Source organism: Orycteropus afer, unplaced genomic scaffold (genome assembly GCF_000298275.1).
Source record: "Orycteropus afer afer isolate SDZICR_OR568_19922 unplaced genomic scaffold, OryAfe1.0 scaffold00053, whole genome shotgun sequence".
Taxonomy (NCBI): domain Eukaryota; kingdom Metazoa; phylum Chordata; class Mammalia; order Tubulidentata; family Orycteropodidae; genus Orycteropus; species Orycteropus afer.
Genome location: NW_006921640.1, coordinates 13994633 through 14015719, shown reverse-complemented (window position 1 = coordinate 14015719; position 21087 = coordinate 13994633). Strand labels below are relative to the sequence as shown.

The 21087-nt window shown below is 35.8% G+C and overlaps 1 protein-coding gene across 1 annotated transcript in view; it reads left to right on the top strand.

Annotated features, from left to right (window-relative positions):
- The window catches only part of ADAM7 (ADAM metallopeptidase domain 7), an 81485-nt gene that overhangs the window by 23496 nt on the left and 36902 nt on the right, over window positions 1-21087 (top strand). The window contains exons 8-16 of the mRNA XM_007938783.1: window positions 83-154; window positions 8187-8356; window positions 9630-9714; window positions 11224-11354; window positions 14005-14179; window positions 15912-16001; window positions 17143-17338; window positions 17745-17847; window positions 19336-19522. Of these exons, the coding sequence (XP_007936974.1) occupies window positions 83-154; window positions 8187-8356; window positions 9630-9714; window positions 11224-11354; window positions 14005-14179; window positions 15912-16001; window positions 17143-17338; window positions 17745-17847; window positions 19336-19522 (1209 nt within the window). The remainder of the gene's footprint in view (window positions 1-82; window positions 155-8186; window positions 8357-9629; window positions 9715-11223; window positions 11355-14004; window positions 14180-15911; window positions 16002-17142; window positions 17339-17744; window positions 17848-19335; window positions 19523-21087) is intronic.

Here is a 21087-nt window from a genome sequence, read left to right as displayed (position 1 = left end):
TTCATAGTGGATGAAATATTTTCTTGGGCTTCTATTCTATTCCTTACACTAATGAATTTTTATCTAATGTTTATATCTCCAGTATCACAGGAATACCAATCCTTACAATAAACTAAGGAACCGAATTTTGGGAATGGTCAATTTTGTCAATATGGTAAGCTTGCACACAGTTTGAATCAAACTAACAATGCAAATGGAAAGAAACTTTTAGGATAGATCTCTGCTGGATTTTTATGGCAACTCTGATACTGAAGCAGCCTAAAGAACAAAAATTCACCAGAAACTAATAAGCAAAACTTTATTGAAATACTCATAGCAACAAATGAATCACAGCTCTTGAGATTTTTGCTCTGGTAGCATAGTGCCTAAGGCACTTGACTGCTAACCAGAAGGCTGGCGGTTCAAACCCACCAGACGCTCCTCGGAAGGAAGGTTGGGCAATCCTACTTCCGTAGTGATACTGCCTCGGAAACCCAAGGAGGGGTCGCTATGAGTCGGGCCGACTCGACGGCATATAACAACAACAACAACAAAGTATATATCATTAATATTTAAATAAATTAAAAATATTTATCTCTAATCACAAATTTATCTTAAAAATATATGAAGAATTTGGAAACCAGTCATATATAAACTAAATTGCATTACTTTCTATTACTTCTGTACAGTTTTACATAATGAAAAGATTTTCAAGCTATACTTTATTGTTCATGGTTTTGTGCAAAATTCAAGGTAAATTTTTCAGTAACAAAAAAAAGAAAGAAAACAACTACACTCACTGCGGTGGAGTCTGTCCTGACTCACAGTGACCCCTCCTTGGGTTTCCGAAGCAGTGTCTCTACTGAGGTCTTGTGGCTTTCAGTACCTAAGGCATATGATTGCTAACCAGAAGGCTGGTGGTTCAAACCCACCAGCCACTCCTTGAGAGGAAAATTGGACAATCTACTTCTGTAGAGACTGCCTTGGAAACCCAAGGAGGTGTCACAATAAGTGCAATCCACTCCACCGCAGTGAGGGTTTTTTTTTTTCAATCTCTACAGAAGTAGTATACACAGTCTTCCTTCGGAGGAATGGCTGATGGGTTTGAATCTTCAGCCTTCTGGTCAGCAGTTAAATGCGTTAGGTAGTACAGTAAAATACACTAAAATTATTAATGTGTCTAATGCAGAATAAACTTACACTTTTAAAACAACATTGTGGATTGTACACATCTTTTTAACGCTGACTCCTAAGACACCCCAGCTCTGTTACTAGGATAAAGAAGCACCGAGAAGATGCTGTAAGGAATGTCCCCTCTAGGTCAGTGGTTATCCATTCACCAGTTGAAAGACATTTGGTCTGTTTCTAGTTTTTTATCATTATTATTAAAACTGTTTTTAAACATTTAAAGCAAAGTGCAAAGTGGATGTACAAACAAATTTTATTTATTTTGTGTAAATACCTACAGAGTGTGATTGCTGGTTTATATGGTGAGGTGATTCTCACAAATGTTGATATGTTTTGTGTTAATTTTCATTTGATTAAAAACAGTATTTCTAATGTCCCTGTGACTTCTTTGATTCAGTAGGAACATACAGGTATGCTATTTCATTAATTTCATTATAAATATTTAGAGATTTTTCATCTATCTTTGTTACTGATTTTTATTTATGGCTCTAGTAAAGTTAGAGACAATAAAGTTTGTTTGGTTTTAATTCTTTTAAATTTGTTGAGGTTTATTTTATGGCCTAGAATATGGTCTACTATGGTGAATTCCCATGTGCACTTGAAAAAAAAAAAAAAGAAGAAGAAAGAAAGAAAGCATTCCACTGTTAGAGGGTGGAGTGTTCTACAAAAGTCAATTGTGTCAAATTGGTTGATAGAGATTTTCAAGTCTTCTGTGTTTTTACTGACTTTCTGACTATTCTGGTAATTACTGAGAAAAGAATGTTGACATATACAATTATAATTCTGGATTTGTCTGTTTCTCTTTTCACTGCTATTATTTCTGCTGTATGCCTTTTGAAACTCTGTTGTTAATGACAATTTGTTTATATTTGATACGTCTTCTGGCTGAATTGACACTTGATCATTGTGAGATGTTCTTTATCTGTGCTAATATACTTTGTTCTAAAGTCTACCTAGTCTGATTAATTTAGCCACTCCAGTTTTAATTTAACTACTATTTGCATGATGTATTGTTTTGCTTTTTACATATGTCTTTGTATCTAAAGTGAGTTTCTTATACACAGTGTATCTATTTCTTTCTCCAATCTGATGATCTCCTTTAATTTGAGTGTTTACACTATTTGCATATAATAAAATTATTTATATGGTTGGATTAGAATTTATCATTTGATAATTGTTTTCTTTTTATTCTACAAAGTCTTTGTTTCTTTTATCTTTTGTTCTATCTGCTTTGGGATTAATTTTGTTTTCTTTATGATCCATTTTATCTCTAGTATTGGATTTTTACTGTTAACTCTTTAAAAAAGGGCATTAGTAATTATCTACCAAAACCAAACTCACTGCCATCAAGTTGGTTCCGACTCACAGAGACCCCTCCCTGGGTTTCCAAGGCGGTATCTCTACAGAAGTAGATTGCCCCATATTCTTTCCGAAGAGTGGCAAACCACAGTCTCCCTTCAAATAATATTATATTACTACACATAAAGCCAAAGAATTCAATAATGGTATACTCCAATATGTCCCATCTACCTTGGTGCTAATATTATCATCCATAATTATTAATAAATGTACTGTTTAGAAAAGTTTCAATTTATAATATATATATATATATATATATAAACATAAGTATACATTTATAAGTATATATTTATAAACTGAGAAAATAATAGAGAATTGCTTTATATCCCATGTTGTTTTTCCTATTATTAATGTATTACATTAGTATAATATATTCATCACAATTAATAACAAATGTTGTTGTTGTTGTTGTGTGCCATCGAGTTGGACCCGACTCATAGTGACCCCTCCTTGGGTTTCCGAGGCAGTATCACTACGGAAGTAGATTGCCCCATCTTCCTTCCGAGGAGTGGCTGGTGGGTTTGAACCGCCAGCCTTCTGGTTAGTAATAACAAATAATAACAAATATTGATGAATTATTATTAACAAAAATTTATACTTTATTTAGAGATCCTTAGTTTTTACCTAATGTCTATTTACGCTCTAGTATCCCATCCAAGATACCACATTACTTTTAGTCATGACTCCTTGGGCTGTGACAGATGAGTCTTGTTTCAACGGCCTTAGTTTTGAGAAGTACTAATCACATATTTTATAGGATGTCCTGTGCCGGAATTTGTGTGATATGTTTTCATGTTTAGGCTGAGGTTATAGATATTTTTTTTCCTTTTATTTATTCATTTATTTATATCACTATGTACTCATATCAGAAGGCTGGCGGTTCAAACCCACCAGGCACTCCTCGAAGGAAGATGGGGCAATCTACTTTCGTAGTGATACTGCTCAGAAACCCAAGGGGGAGTTGCTATGAGTCTAATCTGATTTGATGGCAGTGACTCATAGTTATTTATTTTATACTTTGAATCATACTCCAATAGCACTTTACTTAGTTTCTTGATCAAAAAATTTCCACTTTGTCTGTTGGATGTTCTTTTATTTGGATCATGTGTCCCTTTGACATACTCCCATCAATAGGGATTTTTTTTTAATTAAATACTTCCTTTTTTTCTTTTTCTTTTTCTTTTTCTTTTTTTTTTTTTTTTTGGCACTACAACATGATCCATTATTATCTTATTTTGTATATTTCCTACCTCAGTCAAGAATCAGTCATTTCTCCACAGAGCCCTGGCTCCCCTTATTAAAGAATGGTATTAGAAACCAAGGTCTGGGTACTAGATGTGCTCATTACTACTGCAATTTGCCATACATTTTACTTTTACATATCACATGAATCCACAAAAAATTGTACTATTTTTGTTTTAGACAAACATCTTTTAGAATAACTGATAATTAGGGAAAAAAGTGTCTTTCATTTTTATCTTTATTTTATCTGTTGTTAGAGATAATCTTATTACTTGTTTGTTTATAAATCTGAATTTCCTTCTGGTGTCATATCTCTTTCGTCTGATGACTTTCTTTTAATATTTCTTGTGGTGCATATCTTCTAGATATGAATTCTCTGAGCTTTTGTCTGTCTTAAGAAATCTTTGTTTCTCCATTTTTCAAAAGTATTTTTACTTGGTACAAAGTTACAGATTGAGAGCATTTGTTTTGTTTTCTTCTGTTGTGTTGTGCTTTCCTTTCAGTGTGTTAATAAGTCCATTGCATTGTCTTCTAGTTTGAATGTTTTCTCATGAGAAGTAATCTAAAACTCTTATTTGTATTTCCATGCATGTAGTGTAAATGTCAATTTCAAACTGCAGAAGTTGATAAAAATCTTCAATTTCATCATCTTTGGCTTTGGTGGTTGGTGCATAAATTTGAATAATAGTCATATTAACTGGTCTTCCCTGTAGGCATATGTGTATTATCCTATCACTGATAGCATTGTACTTCAGGATTGATCTTGAAATGTTCTTTTTAACAACGAATGCAATGCCATTTCTCCTATAGTTATTTTTGCAAAGTAGCCAATACTAGTCTATTTTAGCTCACTAATGCTTAGGATTTGTGTGCTACACTTCATTTTTGATGACTTCCAACTTTTCTAGATTCATGCTTTGTACATTCCACATTCCAATTATTAATGGATATTTGCAGCTGTTTCATCTCATTACAAGTCATGCTGCATCAGTAAATGAAGATTCCAAAAACTTTACTCCATCCACATCATTAAGGTCGACTCTGATTTGAGGAGTACCTCTTTGCCAGTCATATTTTGAGTGCCTTCCAACCTGAGTGGCTCATCTTACAACATAATATCAGACAATGTTTCACTGCTATTCATAAGGTTTTCAGTGTTCAGTTCTTTCAAAGTAGAGCACCCCATCTTCTTCCTAGTCTGTCTTAGTCTGTAAGCTGCACTGAAACCTGTCCACCGTGGGTGACTCAGCTGATATTTGAAACACTAGTGGCAAAGCTTCCAGCATCACAGCAGCCTACAAGCCAACACAGTACCACAAACTGACAGATAAGCAGGACTGTGCAAATGTGAGGTGCTTGTGACCCATAGTGCTGCCTGTATGGAAATGGAGGGAATTATACAGGATGTATGTACCAGGGAGCAGGTGGGCACCACCTTAGAATTCTGTGTATTATATCCATCTTTTCTACTAGATTCTTTAACATATTAATAATTATCATGTAAATTCTCTGTCAGATAATTTGAAAACGTGGGTCATCACTGTGTCCATTCTGATGATTCTTATCTCTAGAATAATAAGATGGTTTTTCCTGTTCTATTGTTTTTATTAGATACTTAACATTATGTGTAATATGATAGAAACCAAGACAATGGTATTATGCCTGGAAATGGCACACTTCTTGTTTTGTTAGGCAATTAATTTGTGGGATTGAATCAGTTTTGTCAGAAATAGAGTTAGTTCAGTGTTGTTGTTGCTATTGTTACATACAACGCACTACAAAATTTCAAATTTCTCTACTGTTATCTCTGCTTAGGGGGAGTCTTTGGTTGTTGGAGAATTTTTCTCTGTTTTCTTATTCCAGCCTCAACATCATGCCGTCACTGAGTACCAGTACCTCAGAAAACATCTCTCTTCACATTTCTGCCCCTTGTTGGGTAGAAATCCACTGTTGTTTACACTCAGTGCTTGCTAGTCTAGTTGTGGGGGCCATTCACCCATTGGTAGGAGATCATTAATAGCCTGGGCCTAGGGTAGTTTCCTGCCTCTCCCACAAGGTAGAAGGTTTTTTTCTTTTCCTTTCCTTCTGCCACAATTTGTGTTCATTTGGGTTCTGGGGATAAGGGGAAATTTTGACATTTTCCTCCAGCATCTCAATGTTTTTATTCCTCAGGAGACAAAGATCTAGATGGGTTTTGTGATTTTTCTATAGTAGCAGCTGGTCCCATCCTTCAGGTCTGCACCACCAAGGGCTCCTACTCTGATCTCTTTTGTTCATGTGATCATCTGAAGAAAGTCCTTGAAGAGTTGATTCATGTGTTGAAATCACTTGTATCTGTGTCTCCCAAAAAACTCTGTATTCTCATTGTAGCCTACAGTCACCCTTTATCAATTCCTTAAAAATGTTTGAATTCTTCCTATCTTCTTGTATGGGGTTCATCATCTTTTTCCCACGCTCTTCCACAGGTGAACCAATGCTCTTACATATCTGTCAGTGAAGGAGGCTGACTTTCCTTAGCTTTCATGATACTTGTTTGCCCTATAACTTCAATACCCTGATGGCTTCAAGAAGAAATATGATCTTGTAGATTTCCTGTTTTTGTCTTCCTGTTAGAATAAAGGCAATACTCTGTCCGCTTTTGTACATTTTAGGAAAAGAACTCCAAACTGTCCAAATCTCTGTTAATGGGAATTCTTTCCTATGACTTTTTCTGATTTCTTGGGAAAGTATGGAGTAGAGTGGTTATTTCTCACAGTTACCTCTGTTTTCTTCCATTTCTTATCTTTTGCAATTGCTTCTTTATCAGTACACTGGCATTGACCCCAATGTGGGACCTAACCCCTTCTCCTCGGTTTCTCATCTCCAATGTAAGCATGAATATAAAATTTTTTCACATGTTGAACTTTTTCCCAAGATTTGCCTTTCGTTGGAAGGTCACATTTCACACCATAGTATGAACAATTTAAAGTTACACCATCTAAAATTCTTCGAGTTTCCCAACCACATTTCTTCTTAATTGCCTTTTATCCTCCATACAGCCCATACTTACATCATTTCAATGGATCTTCTATCATCTTTACTTTCATGATCTCTTCATGGCTTTTTTTTTTTTTTTTTTTTCCCAGATATTCCAGAGCTCTTTCCTTACTTTGAAGAACAACTCAGTCTTCTACATCTTTCCAAATTCATATATCCAGTCCCATCTAAACACTCAGCAGATATAATATGGCTTTCCTTTCATAGGATATATTCTCTCTAGAAGAGAATGCAATCATAGGATGAAAACTATTTTCTGTACTTGCATCCAGTTTTATGAATCTTAAGTGCATCCATGAATACAGAGGATCCATGAGGGCAGTTAAAACAAGACTTGCACAGCAGGACCTGACTTATCAGTATATCACGTGATAAAAATCAAACCAAGAGAAGAGAGGATGAACATTACATTTCTAGTGAGGATTTGAGATTATGATTTGACTAAGGATCAGGTCCAACTTCATGAGAGTTTAAAAGAAGTTTAATTCTTATGGTTCTAAATGACTTTGCTACTTCTAAAATGACCTTGTTGATGCATTAAATTAAGTATATTCATCTTCTACAGGTAAAGAAAAGTGGAAAATTAACACAGCATTATTGTATAAGAGAATCATGTGAACATTAAACTTCTTAGTAACCAGTTACATTCTCTATTAACATTGTCTGTTCTTAAATCACATATTCATACTTTATCATTCATTCTTCCTTTCAATCTATTTTGTACTGTCTGTAATAGAATAGAAAAGTGAATGTAAGACGTAATCTTTGTCTCAAAAATCTCTTAATAATCGTTTAAACTCCATCTTCTTTTGTCCTGGCATCAAACTAGGTGTTTGCAGAAACAGACAGGAATAACAGGGAGAAGGCCTATGGGCTGCAACAATTTCTGCCTGTTTTGAATAATACTCAATTAAGATTTCTTGGGCAACAAGGTAGTTCTAAAAGTCAAACACAGAGAGCAACTATGGCAGCTAAGCTAATTTTTTAGAAACCTTCCTAATATGCCACAAAAACAACTCATGGCCCAAAGTAGAGGGATAAATAAAAAACATTGATTCCACTGCACATGACTGTTAACAAATTTACATTATCATCATAACACAGAGCTTTAATAAATTCTTCTTGTAGATTCATCCTGAACCTAGTGTCTCTAAGGCTTATCAGGCTCTAGGAGAATCAGACCTTTCAATCAATCTTCTTTGCTGAACAATTCACCCAGTATTCTGGGTAATTTACCCTGAGTTCTATTTCAATACAATTTTTGTAAAATTAGGCTAGTGTTTTGTTTTTTTTTCACTTTTCTATCTATCTAATTATATTTTTGGTTTTTAATATAAATAAAAGAATATGGTTATGATAAAAGATCCTTCTTCTTTAAACAGATTTATAAAACTTTGAACATTCATGTAACATTGGTTGGACTTGAAGTGTGGACAAATGGAGATCAAATAAAAGTAGATTCAAATATAGAAACAACTTTATTACGTTTTTCAGCTTGGCAAGAAACAATCATTAAAAAACGAAAGACGTTTGATCATGCTGTGTTGCTCAGGTATGTGCCTAGTCTATTTTCCTGCACAGCTTACATGAATTATATAAGAAGAAAACAAAGTAAATGCACATAAAACAATCATTTTTTAAAGCAATTCATTTTTGAATAAGAGTCAGGGACAGAGTATTATGTCTAGCCATAAAAGAAATTAAATGCACTCTTTTGTAATCTTTCTAACATTGATTAACATTAGAAAGGAAAATCGGATATATTCATATTCCTGGACAGAGTTGAAAATATTATTAGGTTAGCAAAATAATTTTAGAATCCATTTACCTCACTTATCTGCATCTAATGTAACGATTTCAACCTCCCATACCATTCCAGGCTGTGATGCTCTACTGTGTCTCTTACAATATTCCACCAAAATCCATCTTTCTTGAAAAGCACCTTACTCTCTTGACATATTTGCTCATCTAAGTGTACCTATCCAGGGACCAGTACTTCAAGAGTACCTTCCCTAGAGGGAAGGGAACACTGCAAAAAAAAAAAAAAAAAAGAGTATCTTCTCTACTATTCAAGATGGCAGATAACTAACCTGATATTATTAAACCCTACCACAGCTTTAATCTTCCCAAGTAACAGTTCTCAATTTATATAGATGAATAGATTATGAATTATTAAAGAAAGAAGGCATTTTAATCATATGTGTTATTCCAAACACCTAGCCTAATACTTAGTCAATATGGAAATGATAAAGCATTGTGTAGCTGATCTGATTGTAACCTTATGTTGATCCATGTTTCTGTTATCTCAAGTAATGATTAACTGTGGAAGAATTTCTTTGAAGCAATAGAGCCTTTTTTTTAGCATTTCTTTTGATATTCTTAAAGCTGCTTTATTAGAATGCCATCCACTCTGTCCACTTCATCTACCCACCCCCAAGCCCACGGAAAATAGTTTCTCCTGAGGGCTACAACACATCAACACATAAACAAATATTTATGTGCAGATGTTAACTTCCATTCTGAACTCAAGACTGGTAAAGTCTCCAAAGCCTGTACTTGAAGGTAAGGTGGGCCTAGCAGTCTGGCAGGCTGATGACACTGAACTCCATCCCAAAATAATATCTGGGTTGGTGCATAGCGCATATCTCCAGGGAAGTAGTTGTGCCTGTCTTGGGCTTAGATATTCATGCATTAGCACACCCCAAAATAATAAGGCATGACCTAGTGAAAAGGCATTAGCATTGTGGGGGTTCACTGCTTTTCAATCTTTATGTTAATTAAGCTACTAACTTAGATTGAAGGGTGTAATTGTATCTTTTTTATAGTGGGAAGTGGCTTTACACACATGCACAAGGAACTTCTTATCCAAAGGGTATGTGCCTGCCGTATTATTCCTCCAGTGTCGTTAAGGTGGGCTGTGTTTTATTTATATTATCTAATCAGAGAGTTTGAATTAAATTTCTGTAATTTCCTACGGCTAATTAAAAGGGACCACATATGCTCTATGTCATATATTCTCAAGATATATAATGAAGAAACTGGCATATTCCCTTTATCAAATAGGCATAGAAATGTTATGTAAAAAACAAAGATGAGTAATGAAGGTAAACCTCTGCTGTGCAGAGCTTAAAAGATAGAAACATAGAAAGATTATGCACATGGAATACAGTTATTTATAGAGACATGTATAGAAAACTTGATGGCTGATTTAGCAAATGAGGATAATTATTCTTGTACTGATAGAAAACATATAAACAACTTAATATATCACATCAAGACAGTCTTGCAGTTCATTTTTGGAATGATTAGACCTACAAATTAGTGACCCCACTTGTGTATCTGATTCTTCCTCAAATCACTGAGCTTCTAGCAAATGCTGCCCTGTCTATGACATTCTTAAAAAAATGTCAAGATTTAGAATTAATTCCTTTAGTGCCTCTGGTTAGTTGTTGCTATGCCCAGCCCTGTCTTATTAAGACTGACAACTTAAAAATTAGTACTTATTAAAATGACTAAATAACCTATTTATGGTATGATTAGTTATGCCTATGTCTATGCCTTTGTCTATGGTATTTTAGCAAAATAAATGTTGCATAGTAGTGTCAATCTAATACAACAGAGTAACAACTACTCCAACTGGGATACTCTAAGTAATCCAGTATACATTTTACTCTTCTTATTTATTAGATCAAATGACCAAATCAGGGATATAATAGCTTTATAGAAAATTGATATCCAACTCCTCTTTGGAAATTAAAATTTTGTCATTAATATACAAATTAAAATATGAAATAGAAGTACAGTCTGAGGTAACAACCAACTCTGCCATGGATTAACTCTCTGAATTCCAAGTTTTCCCCACAATGAGGATTTCATAACAGTATTGCTCAGTGTGAGACTATAAATTGAAATCAATTTATAGTCAAGCACTGGGGATATTTTTGTGTTTATCTCCTTTGAATATCTTATACAGAGTAGGTAACCTAATAATACTTACTTTATAGGCTATTGTTAGGTGCTGTTGAGTCAGTTTCAACTCATAGCAATCCTACGCACAACAGAACAAAGCACTGCCTGGTCCTGAGCCCTCCTCACAATACTTGCTATGCTTGATTTTGAAGGATAGTATTAGTTAATATTTTCAGCTGTCTATAAAGAGTCTATGTAAATCCAACAATTGCTGTTATTGTGCTATAAAGTAGAATTTCAAATTTCAAAAGCACTAAGGCAACTTTAAGGGTCATTGTTCAACCTCATTATATAATTAAAGAAACTGAGGCATAGAGAAGGGAGGTAACTAAGTTCCCATTCTCTTAGCTAGCTACTAGAAACTAGATCAGTCAACCCACTAGTTCAAAGCACTATGTACTACAGTGTGCTATCCTTTAGAAACTTCTAATACACTGTTCTTTGCTTCAGGATCTCTTACCTGACCTAAATATAGCTGCAAACAGAATTGCCCATCAGTTGGGGCATAGCCTTGGGATGCAGCATGATGAATTCCCATGTGTCTGTAACTTTGGAAGATGTGTAATGGATAGCAGTGGAAGGTAAGGCTCAAATAATATGGAAAATACATTCCATGTACACATTAGCAGATACATTTAAATAAATTTAATGTATTTAAATGACTTGTGAGTAAAATTCCATATTGTGGGACTATATCATTATTCAGTAGATTTTTTTCAAGTATACTCTGGAAGATTACAAAACCAGATATGGCAAGGAGTTTCCTTTTTTGGATTGAATCTCATCAGTGCCTTTGTCTAATGATATGGTGAGAGAGATTCTAAAACTCCATCTGGGCATATTGCAAAAGTACACTATGACAGATTGCTAATATCCATACAAGGACATTTAGGGGAGAATTATACTTCCCATGCCTTGTTTGGTCATCTTTACTGTAACCTACAACTTCTTTCTTCTTCAAATCTTTACTTAGATGTCTGTCTCTGCAAGGCTTTTCTTGGCCACTTTATCCAACTTTTCAATCCTGTCTATCACACACATATCCTGGAACTTTCCATTGTCTTTTGGTTGTTTGTTTCTCCTTAGTATTTATCTCTATCTAATATATTTTATATATTTTTCTTATTTATCTTGATTCATGAGGCCAGATTTGTGTTTGTTTTATTCACTGTTATATTACCACAATCTAGAAAAGTCTCAGGAACATCTTGTTGTTATTAGTTGCCTTTGAGTAGGACCCTGACTCAGGGTGACCTTAAGCACAACAAAACTAAACACTGCCTGATCCAACACCATCCTCATGATAAGTTGCAGATATTACCATTGTGGTACACAGAGTTTTCATTGGCTGATTTTCAGAAGAAAATCTAGACCATTCTTCCTAGTCCCTCTTACTCTGGAAGCTCTGTTGAAACCTGCTTAGCCTCATAAAACCAAAAACCAAACTCACTGCCATTGAGTTGATTCCAACTCATAGGGACCTCCATTAGGTTTCCAACGCTGTAAATCTTTAAGGAAGTGGATCGTCTCATCTTCCTTCTGTAGAGCAGCTGGTGGGTTTGAACTGCTGAACTTCTAGTTAGCAGTCAATGCCTTATCCACTACACCACCAGAGCTCAGCATCATAGCAACACACAAATCCATTGCCACCAGGTGGATTCCAACTCATAAGGTATCTATAGAACAGAGTAGAACTAACCCGTAGACTTTCCAAGGCTATAATCTTTATTGAAGCAGATTGCCACATCTTTTTTCTATGAAGCTGCTGATGACTTCAAACCATCCACCTTTCAGTTAGCAGCTGAGTGATTAACCACTGTGCCACCAAAACTTCAGCAACACACACATTTCCAGTAGCAGGGTAGTGGTCTTGTATGAAAGGCATTGGCCAATATTGAACCTGGGTCTCCTGCATGGAAGCAGAGAATTCTATCACTGAATCATCACTGACCCCTAGGCACATGTTAGGTGCTCCATGAGTAATTACAGAATGAATGAATGCCCAGAATCTCATATTATATTGTATGTATTTTGTAGTCAGGCCCTAAGTCTTACTCATCTTCACAGTACCTAACATAGTGCATTGTATATCATAGGAATAGTGTCTGTTAAATGTGATAAAGTAGCTAAAATACTCAACACAGTGACTGTAATAAAGCAGGCACTCAGTAACCAGCATCACGTTTTACATCATTATCCACACAATTAGTAATTTTTTTTGGGGGGGAGGGGCAGGTATCATAATCCCAAGCTAATAAAATCAAGACTATATGCAATATGTTTCCAAACATTGTGTCAATACAATATCAAAACTGAAGAAAGGTGGAAAGGGTGTAAACATTTCAGTTTGAAAGAAGTATACCACATTCCTGAGATGTTTAAAAGATCTCTGGTGGCATAGAGCCTGAGGCATTTGACTGCTAAACAGAAGGCTGGTGGTTCAAACCCATCAGCCACTCCTCAGAAAGAAGATTGGTCAATCTACTTCCATAGTGATACTGCCTCAGAAACCCAAGGAGGGGTCATTATGAGTCAGATGTTTAAGATATTATTAAATAAGTAATTTGGTTCAACAAATATTTTTAGAAGACTATTCTGTGTCAGGGACCATGTTAACTCCACAAAAACCAAATTCACTGCCATTGAGTCAATTCTGATTCACAGTGACCCTTGGGTTTCCAAGGCTGTAAATCTTTACAGAAGCAAACTGCCTCATCTTTCTTTCATGGAGCAGCTGCTAGGTTTGAGCCACCAACATTTTGGTTACCAGCCAAATGCCTTAACCACTATACCACCAGAGCTCTTTATTAACTAGTGGTAACTATAAAAAATATTCCTGCTTTGCGAAGCTTAATAAAATCTTGTAGAGGTGATTTAAAAAAATATATAAGTTATTGAAACAGAGATAAATCAAAGGCAATATGGGAGCAGCAAACACAATCAGTCTTAAACTGCAGGCTTCAGAAAAGGTTTCCTGGAGAATATATAGCCAGAGCATTGTCACTAAAATAGCATGTATTGGTTTGTGTCAGTTATTATTATTATTTTTTTCTATAATAAAGAACCCAGTTGCTGCTCTGCTGTAACAGGAAAGGCAAATGTAAATGATGTGAACTTTCAGAGTTTATCAGTTATAATTGCTATTTACATTTTCTTCAAAAATGTTCACAGTTGTTATACTACTACGCTTTATTATTATTAATGTTTATTTTTAATTCATCTCATCTCTAGCATTCCTGCAGTAAAATTTAGTAAATGCAGCAAAAACCAATACCTGAAATACCTGAAGGATTATAAACCAACATGCATGTTGAATATTGTGTTTTCCGATAAGTCAAATGATTTTCCATATTGTGGAAATAAGAAGCTGGATGAAGGAGAAGAGTGTGATTGCGGCTCTGCTCAGGTATCTGAAAATGATGTTGCCTTTAAATTACAAACTTTATACTCAACTAGAACCCAAGCAAGGATATAGCCAATCATGGTGTTCCTTATAAAGCTTTAGAAATGGTACATTTTGTTTTCATTTGGAAATATGTTGTTGATGTAGCCTCACTGCAAGCCTTTTTACCAAGTGATGAATCGTATATATAATGATCTTGCTGGAGGTCAACAGCATCCTATTTGCTTTTTTTATATATTAACTGGCTCTTCTTGTGAGAAAGACCCATAGGTGTTATTAAGTCTAATTGCTCATGCCCAGTAGGAAACTGTTCTATAAAACCTCTTACAGTCAGTCGTTTGAGTTTAACTCAGGGCCTTATGAGCTAGCCTATATCACAGCAGGATAGTTCAAGTTATTAGAAAACTCTTTCTTATTAGACCAAAAACCTTTTAACCTGTCAACTATTTATTGAAGACAGTTTCTGGAACATTTTGAATAAACCTTTGAGGTAAATGTTAAAGTAATTCTTAATCTGTAACACAAAAACTATTCCTTTCAAGAACTGGCCACATAATATGTGTCCTAGACAGCTACTTCTCAAATTCTAACATGCATATGTATCACCTAGAGATGTTAAAATGTGGATTCTGATTCACAAAATCTAGAGTGGGGTTGAGATTCTGTATTTCTAACAAGTTCCAAGGTTATGCTGATGCTACTTGCCTGAGGACCATAGTTTTAGTACATAAGCTCTATATACTGCACAATCCAAAAGAAGTCTAAAAGAACAGTGAGTTAGACTCCAGGGCCAGAGTTTATGCAGTGATCAGAGAGTTTATATGAAGATTGTGACCTGTTTAGAGGTCACAAGACCTAGACTTCAAATGTTTGAATTGTACACATGAAAAATTTTGAATTGTCAATTGTGTTCTTTACATTTTTACAATAAAAAAAAACTGATAAAAAAATGTTTCAGCTGTGAAAATAAAACCTTTTGTTTATTCTTTGGAAAAGTTGTATAATTTCATTCTAATACATAAAATCCCCTACTTGACCAGACTCAGATAATTTTCTTTGTAGCTTTAATTTTATTAGAATAGATAGGGCCTACGTGGACATGTGGAGTAATTAGTCAGTGATACACTGAAAAAAGAAAGTTCATTTCAAAATACTTGGAGTCTGGAGCAAAACTTAAAATCAGATCCTCAGAAGCTGTATTATCTCACAACAGATCTTTGTTATAGGAAAGCAATGGAATGAAAATCATTAGAAAAATGGAAGGTCACAAACATTGGGCTCTGTTTTTTCCCATGAGAATCCATTAGCCATGGAGTAGGGGATAGCCGTGAAGGAAGGGAACACAGAGTAAAAGTCACAAACACTAGTTCCAAGCAGTGGTCTTTATACATTTATCATAGCCAAAGATCATCCCTTTTCATTTAACTCTTGTTGTTGTGGTTGTGATGTGCCCTCGGGTCAGACCCAACTCATAGCTACCCCTTCTTGAGTTTCTGAAGCAATATCACTACAGAAATAGATTGCCCCATCTTCCTTCCGAGGAGTGGCTGGTGGGTTTGAACCGCCAGCCTTCTGGTTAGTAGTCAAGTGCCTTGGGCACTATGCTACCAGAGCTCTTCATTTAGCTCTTAGAGGTAAGTAATGTTAAATTACATAGACACAGATCTAATTAACTGATCAAACAGGAGCCAAATTACACACCAATTCCTATCTTTCATTTTTTATTATTGCCAAGGAATGCACTAATCCTTGCTGTGATGCAGAAAAATGTGTGTTGAAGCCAGGATTTACCTGTGCAGAAGGAGAATGCTGTGTATCCTGTCAGGTAAGGTTTTATCTGTGGGATAGAACTTCTCTGTTCATTAAGTACACATAGGACAAAAGAGTTCTGTGACCACTGAACCCTACACCACTGATGCCAGAATGGGGTTACCAAAACCTCACTGCCTTTATGATAATTCCAACTCATGGTCACCTCCATCGTGTTTCCCAGGCTTTAAATATTTATGGAAGCAGACTGCCTTGTCTTTCTTCTGTGGAGCAGCTGCTAGGTTCGAACCACTGATCATCACAGCTCTTTAGAATGGGGCTAGGTTTGCTAATACCCGACAGAGCCTCTTCTGAGATGCTCTGACTTTTGAGCATTGGACTGTGCTAGGTTCTGGGGAGTGAAGCAGCTGGTGTCACATGGTAAGTACCATTCTTGATCCACTGTCAATCATTCCCAGTCTGTGTAACGTCAGATGGAAAGAAACTTGGTATCCCAACAGCAGTGTGCCAGAAGGGAGAGGGATTATATTGGGATTAGCATGTGATAGAGGCTAATAGTTAGGAAAATATTCCTAAGGAAGATGACCAGAAGTCTAAGTGTCTCTGTCCAAAGATTTGTCAACACTTCTTCCCCAACCTTGCTGTAGACAGTGAATTTATAAGAAAAATGTAAGCATGTCTTATTTATCTTTACATCTCTTCAGAACCCAACACAATTAGATTTATATTGAATGGTTGAATCAGATAATAGCTTGATGTAGTTCCCTGCAACAACGAAAGTCATATTTCTCCAGTTCATTTGGAGAGATCTGATTTCATAGGAATGGAAATCCCATATTATATGAAGAGGTTCCCAGTTATGTGCAGTTGGGTGTGTGTGTGGAGGAGGAGAGAGCAGGATGTACTGGAGCAAAGGATGAAGAGAAGACAAGATGAACCAGAATTTGTCCATTTCTATTCCAACCCTGTCCAAGTTTGGTCTAATACCAAATTTCAAAAACACTCTCTTATCATACCTAAAATTACATACAAGCTAAGGCATTTAAAAATAATAACAAGTAGAATGGAGAAGAAGATTGTGATCTATCCCTAAAGTTTTTTTCAGATAAATTAAACAGGTCAACCTTCTGCCCACCTACTGAAACTTTCCTACCTAAATGTGCCCCGGCTTCAGCCTCTTTGTTTCTCCTCAACAGCTGAAGGAAGCAGGGTCCACATGCAGACCAGCAAAAGATGAATGTGACTTTCCTGAAGTGTGTACTGGCCACTCCCCTAAGTGTCCTAAGGACGAATTCCAAGCAAATGGCTTCCCTTGCAAGAATGAGGAAGGCTACTGCTTCATGGGGAAGTGTCCCACCCGGGATGATCAGTGCTCTGAATTGTTTGATGATGGTGAGAAGAAACAACAGTCCGTGGCTGATAAAATAGCCTTTATTTCTCTGCTATTGTCCTGCAGGAATTTGAGACAAGCTTGGAGATAATGCTATATGTGTGATTCTTCCAAGATATTGTGGAGGATCTCTCTGGATGCAGTTTTCATAACTTTGATCTTCCCTCTACTATGAATTGATTAGCTCAGTATATGGGCTAAGGTGTATTTGTTACCTTTTCATGTCTACACTCCTTACTAAAATGTCCACCTGAAGCAATAGGGTAGCTCTTTATTCCAATTTTCCCATTCTTTTTTAGCCTCACATTGTGTTGAGAATTTAATCATATTAGAAAAGTAACGTCTTTCATGACTCATGATATTCATGCTTTCATTCTTTCATTTTTATCACCCCATGTTGTATTCCAGAAGCAAAAGGGAGTCATGATATCTGCTACAATATGAATAAAAAAGGAGATGAATTCGGATACTGCAAGAACACAAAAAACAGTTTTGTTCCCTGCGAAGAGAGGTAACTTGGTGAAGAAAAGCAAGTGCTCTCAGTGTTTTGTGAAATTAGAATGGCTCCTGGTTTGGCAGCTGCTGGTAGCATAGTGCCTAAGGCACTTGACTGCTAACCAGAAGGCTGTTGGTTCAAACCCACCAACCACTCCTCAGAAGGAAGTTTGGGCAATCTACTTCCATAGAAGTAGGTTTCATAACCTACATCAACCCAAAGAGGGGTCTCTATGAGTCAGGTCCGACTCAAGAGCACATAACATCAACAACAGCAACCTCTTTTTACTGAGGAGATGAGTAAGAGAGTAAAGCAGAGAGAGTGAGAGTATGCATTCCTGACAGGACTAACTGGCATTTGTGTACTGTATTAATAGCCGAAAGCCCTGGAATATAAGTAGGAAAGATGAGGAATATTTCCTCCTTGGGTTTCCGAGGTGGTGTCACTCTGAAAGTAGATTGCTCAATCTTCCTTCCAAGGAGTAGTTGGTCAGTGAACAGCCAGTCTTCTGGTTAGCTGTCAAATGCCTTAGGCACTACGCCATCAAAGTTCCCATTTATTAGCTAAAAGCCCTGGAATATAAGCAGGAAAGATGAGGAACAGCCACTCCTTGGAAGGAAGGTTGAAAAATCTACTTCCTGCCTTGGAAACCCAAGGAGGGGCAGCTATGAGTCGGTTCAGACTCAACGGCAGTGAGTTTTTTGTTGTTGTTGTTTGTTTGTTTGTTTTGGTTAGGAAGGAAAGGGAGAAAAAGAATGCTATGAAAAGAAGGGAAAAGAACAAAAGAGAGGAAGCAAAAATATAAGTCACAAAAGGGAATAGAAGAAGAGGGAATGAAAGAATGGAATCAGAAGAAGGAAGACAGGTAGAAGATGAAATTGGAAGACAGAAGGGTAGAATCAGAAATTAGAGCCTGAATTTGGAAAGCATGAACTGAACCACATGTGCAGGTCTCTTACCAACATTCTGGAAGGCTTTTTATTGTAGGATGTGGAGTGAAAAAGCCAAAAAAAAAAAAAAAAAAAACCCTATGTTCAAGTCACACAATACATAAAAATACTCAGACACTTAACTTTGCTTTCTTTCTGCTGTTGCCATCTATAAAATGAGGGATACAATAATAGTAACCTCATAGGTTCATTGTGAGAATCAACTGATGTATTTGGTGCAAAAAGAGTAAGGAAATCTTTGTGGTATGACTAAAGTTATTATCAAATTACTGAAAATAAATTTTCATTTCTAAACTTGAGCTAATACTGATTTGTGAGAATCACTGAGAAGAAATCAAAAAGAAATATAATTTGTTTCTGCACTTTACCTGCTCATCTCAGTTCCCAAGGTTAGAACTTTGATGGTACAACTGTTTATCTGGCTCTCCTGGCCCCTCTTCAACCTACCGACAAGCCTGGGTCTAAAAAAGTTACCAGGACACTTCACTGCCAGACTAGCCTCTGAAAGCTTATTTCTGGCCCTCAGTCTGCTAATATGTTCATTTTCGTTCAGGAATGTCAAATGTGGAAAGATATACTGCACTGGAGGACAACATTCACCTCACTGGGGAGAATATAAGACCTATCACCTTCAGGTTCCAAAGAAGAACACAACCATCGAATGTAGAACCTTTTTTCTGTACCGTAATTCTGAAGATGTTGGCCTGGTGGCTCCTGGAACAAAATGTGGACATGGGATGGTAAGATGAAAAGTCCATTATTCTACTAAAACTTTCAGCCACTCAAAAGAAAATCATTGATACTAGAGGGTCAATATATTAGAAAACAGGAAAAATATTGTTTTTGTTTTGTTTTGTTATTGAGCCAAGTAACAATTATACTATACTGAATACTCATTTTGCCTAATCTTAATGACATTTAATTGTTATAAATGCACTTAATTAATATCTTACAGAAGACATCTAATTAACTCTGAGCATTTTTTTTTCTAAATAATGAAACTCTACAGAGTCATACATTCTTTATTTTTTTACTCAATCGTATGTAATGAGCATGTGCTATGGTGCAGCAACTGTGCTATGCACACAGGAAGTAGAGATCAGTTGACTTGAGGATTTCAAAGATTAAATAGAGATTACAACTCAACAGAAATGCTTTTGTAGTGGTCTGACCAAGGTGTATTTGGAGTCCAGACAAAAAAAGGACCAATTTGCTTATAGAACATGGAATAGCATCTTAAATCAGGTGACATTTCAGCTTTGAGGAACAAGATTTTTCCACACACATAAAATGGGAAAAGAGTTTTCATAAAGAAACAGCCATATTATATGCAAAGGCAAATTGTTTATGACATATTTAGATAAATGTGACAATTTTGTTGTGAGTAAGGCTTTGAGTGAAATGGCAAGGGATGATGTTGAACAAGTAAAATGAAGCCAGATTGGAAAGGGCTTATATTGCCAATGTGACAACTTTAAAATTTATACTGTAAACATCAAGGTTTATAAACAGAAAGATAAATATATATATGTATGTGTGTGTATATATATATGTGTGTGTGTGTGTATATACACAGGAGCTCTGGTAGCATACTGCCTAAGGCATTTGACTGCTAATAAGAAGGTTGGTGGTTCAAACCCACCAGCCACTCCTCAGAAGGAAGATTGGGCAATCTACTTCCGTAGTGATATCGCCTCGGAAACCCAAGAAGGGGTCGTTATGAGTTGGATCCGATTTGATGGCACATAACAACAACAACATATATATACACACACACATTTAGTGTGTTTTTTATACATGTGTATAAAATAAATATAAATATATATGTGTGTATATATATATAAAACAAAAGTTATTTAAAATTAAGTGGATTCTCTCTATAGTATGTCTTCCTCTCTCTCTACACCACAACCCACAAACATGACAGATATGACAGTTGCATTCATATAATGTGATAGAGAAGTGAAATGTGCAACAAAAATTCAGAATAGAAAAAAAGTATTAGCATTTAGTAACCTACAGGAAATTTCTTCTTAGAGGGAAGGTTGGAAAATCTACTTCTGTAGTGATACTGCCTCGGAAACCCATGGAGAGGTGGCTGTAAGTCAGATCTGACTCCACAGCAGTGAGTTTTTTTATATTAAACTATACATTTCCTTGTCAAAAGAGAACCTACAGATTGGGAAAAAATATTTGGTAATAACATATCTGACAAGGGACTTATCTCCAGAATTTATAGAACACTCCAACACCTCAGTAACAAAAAGACAAACAATCCAATTAAAAAATGGGCAGAAGACATGAA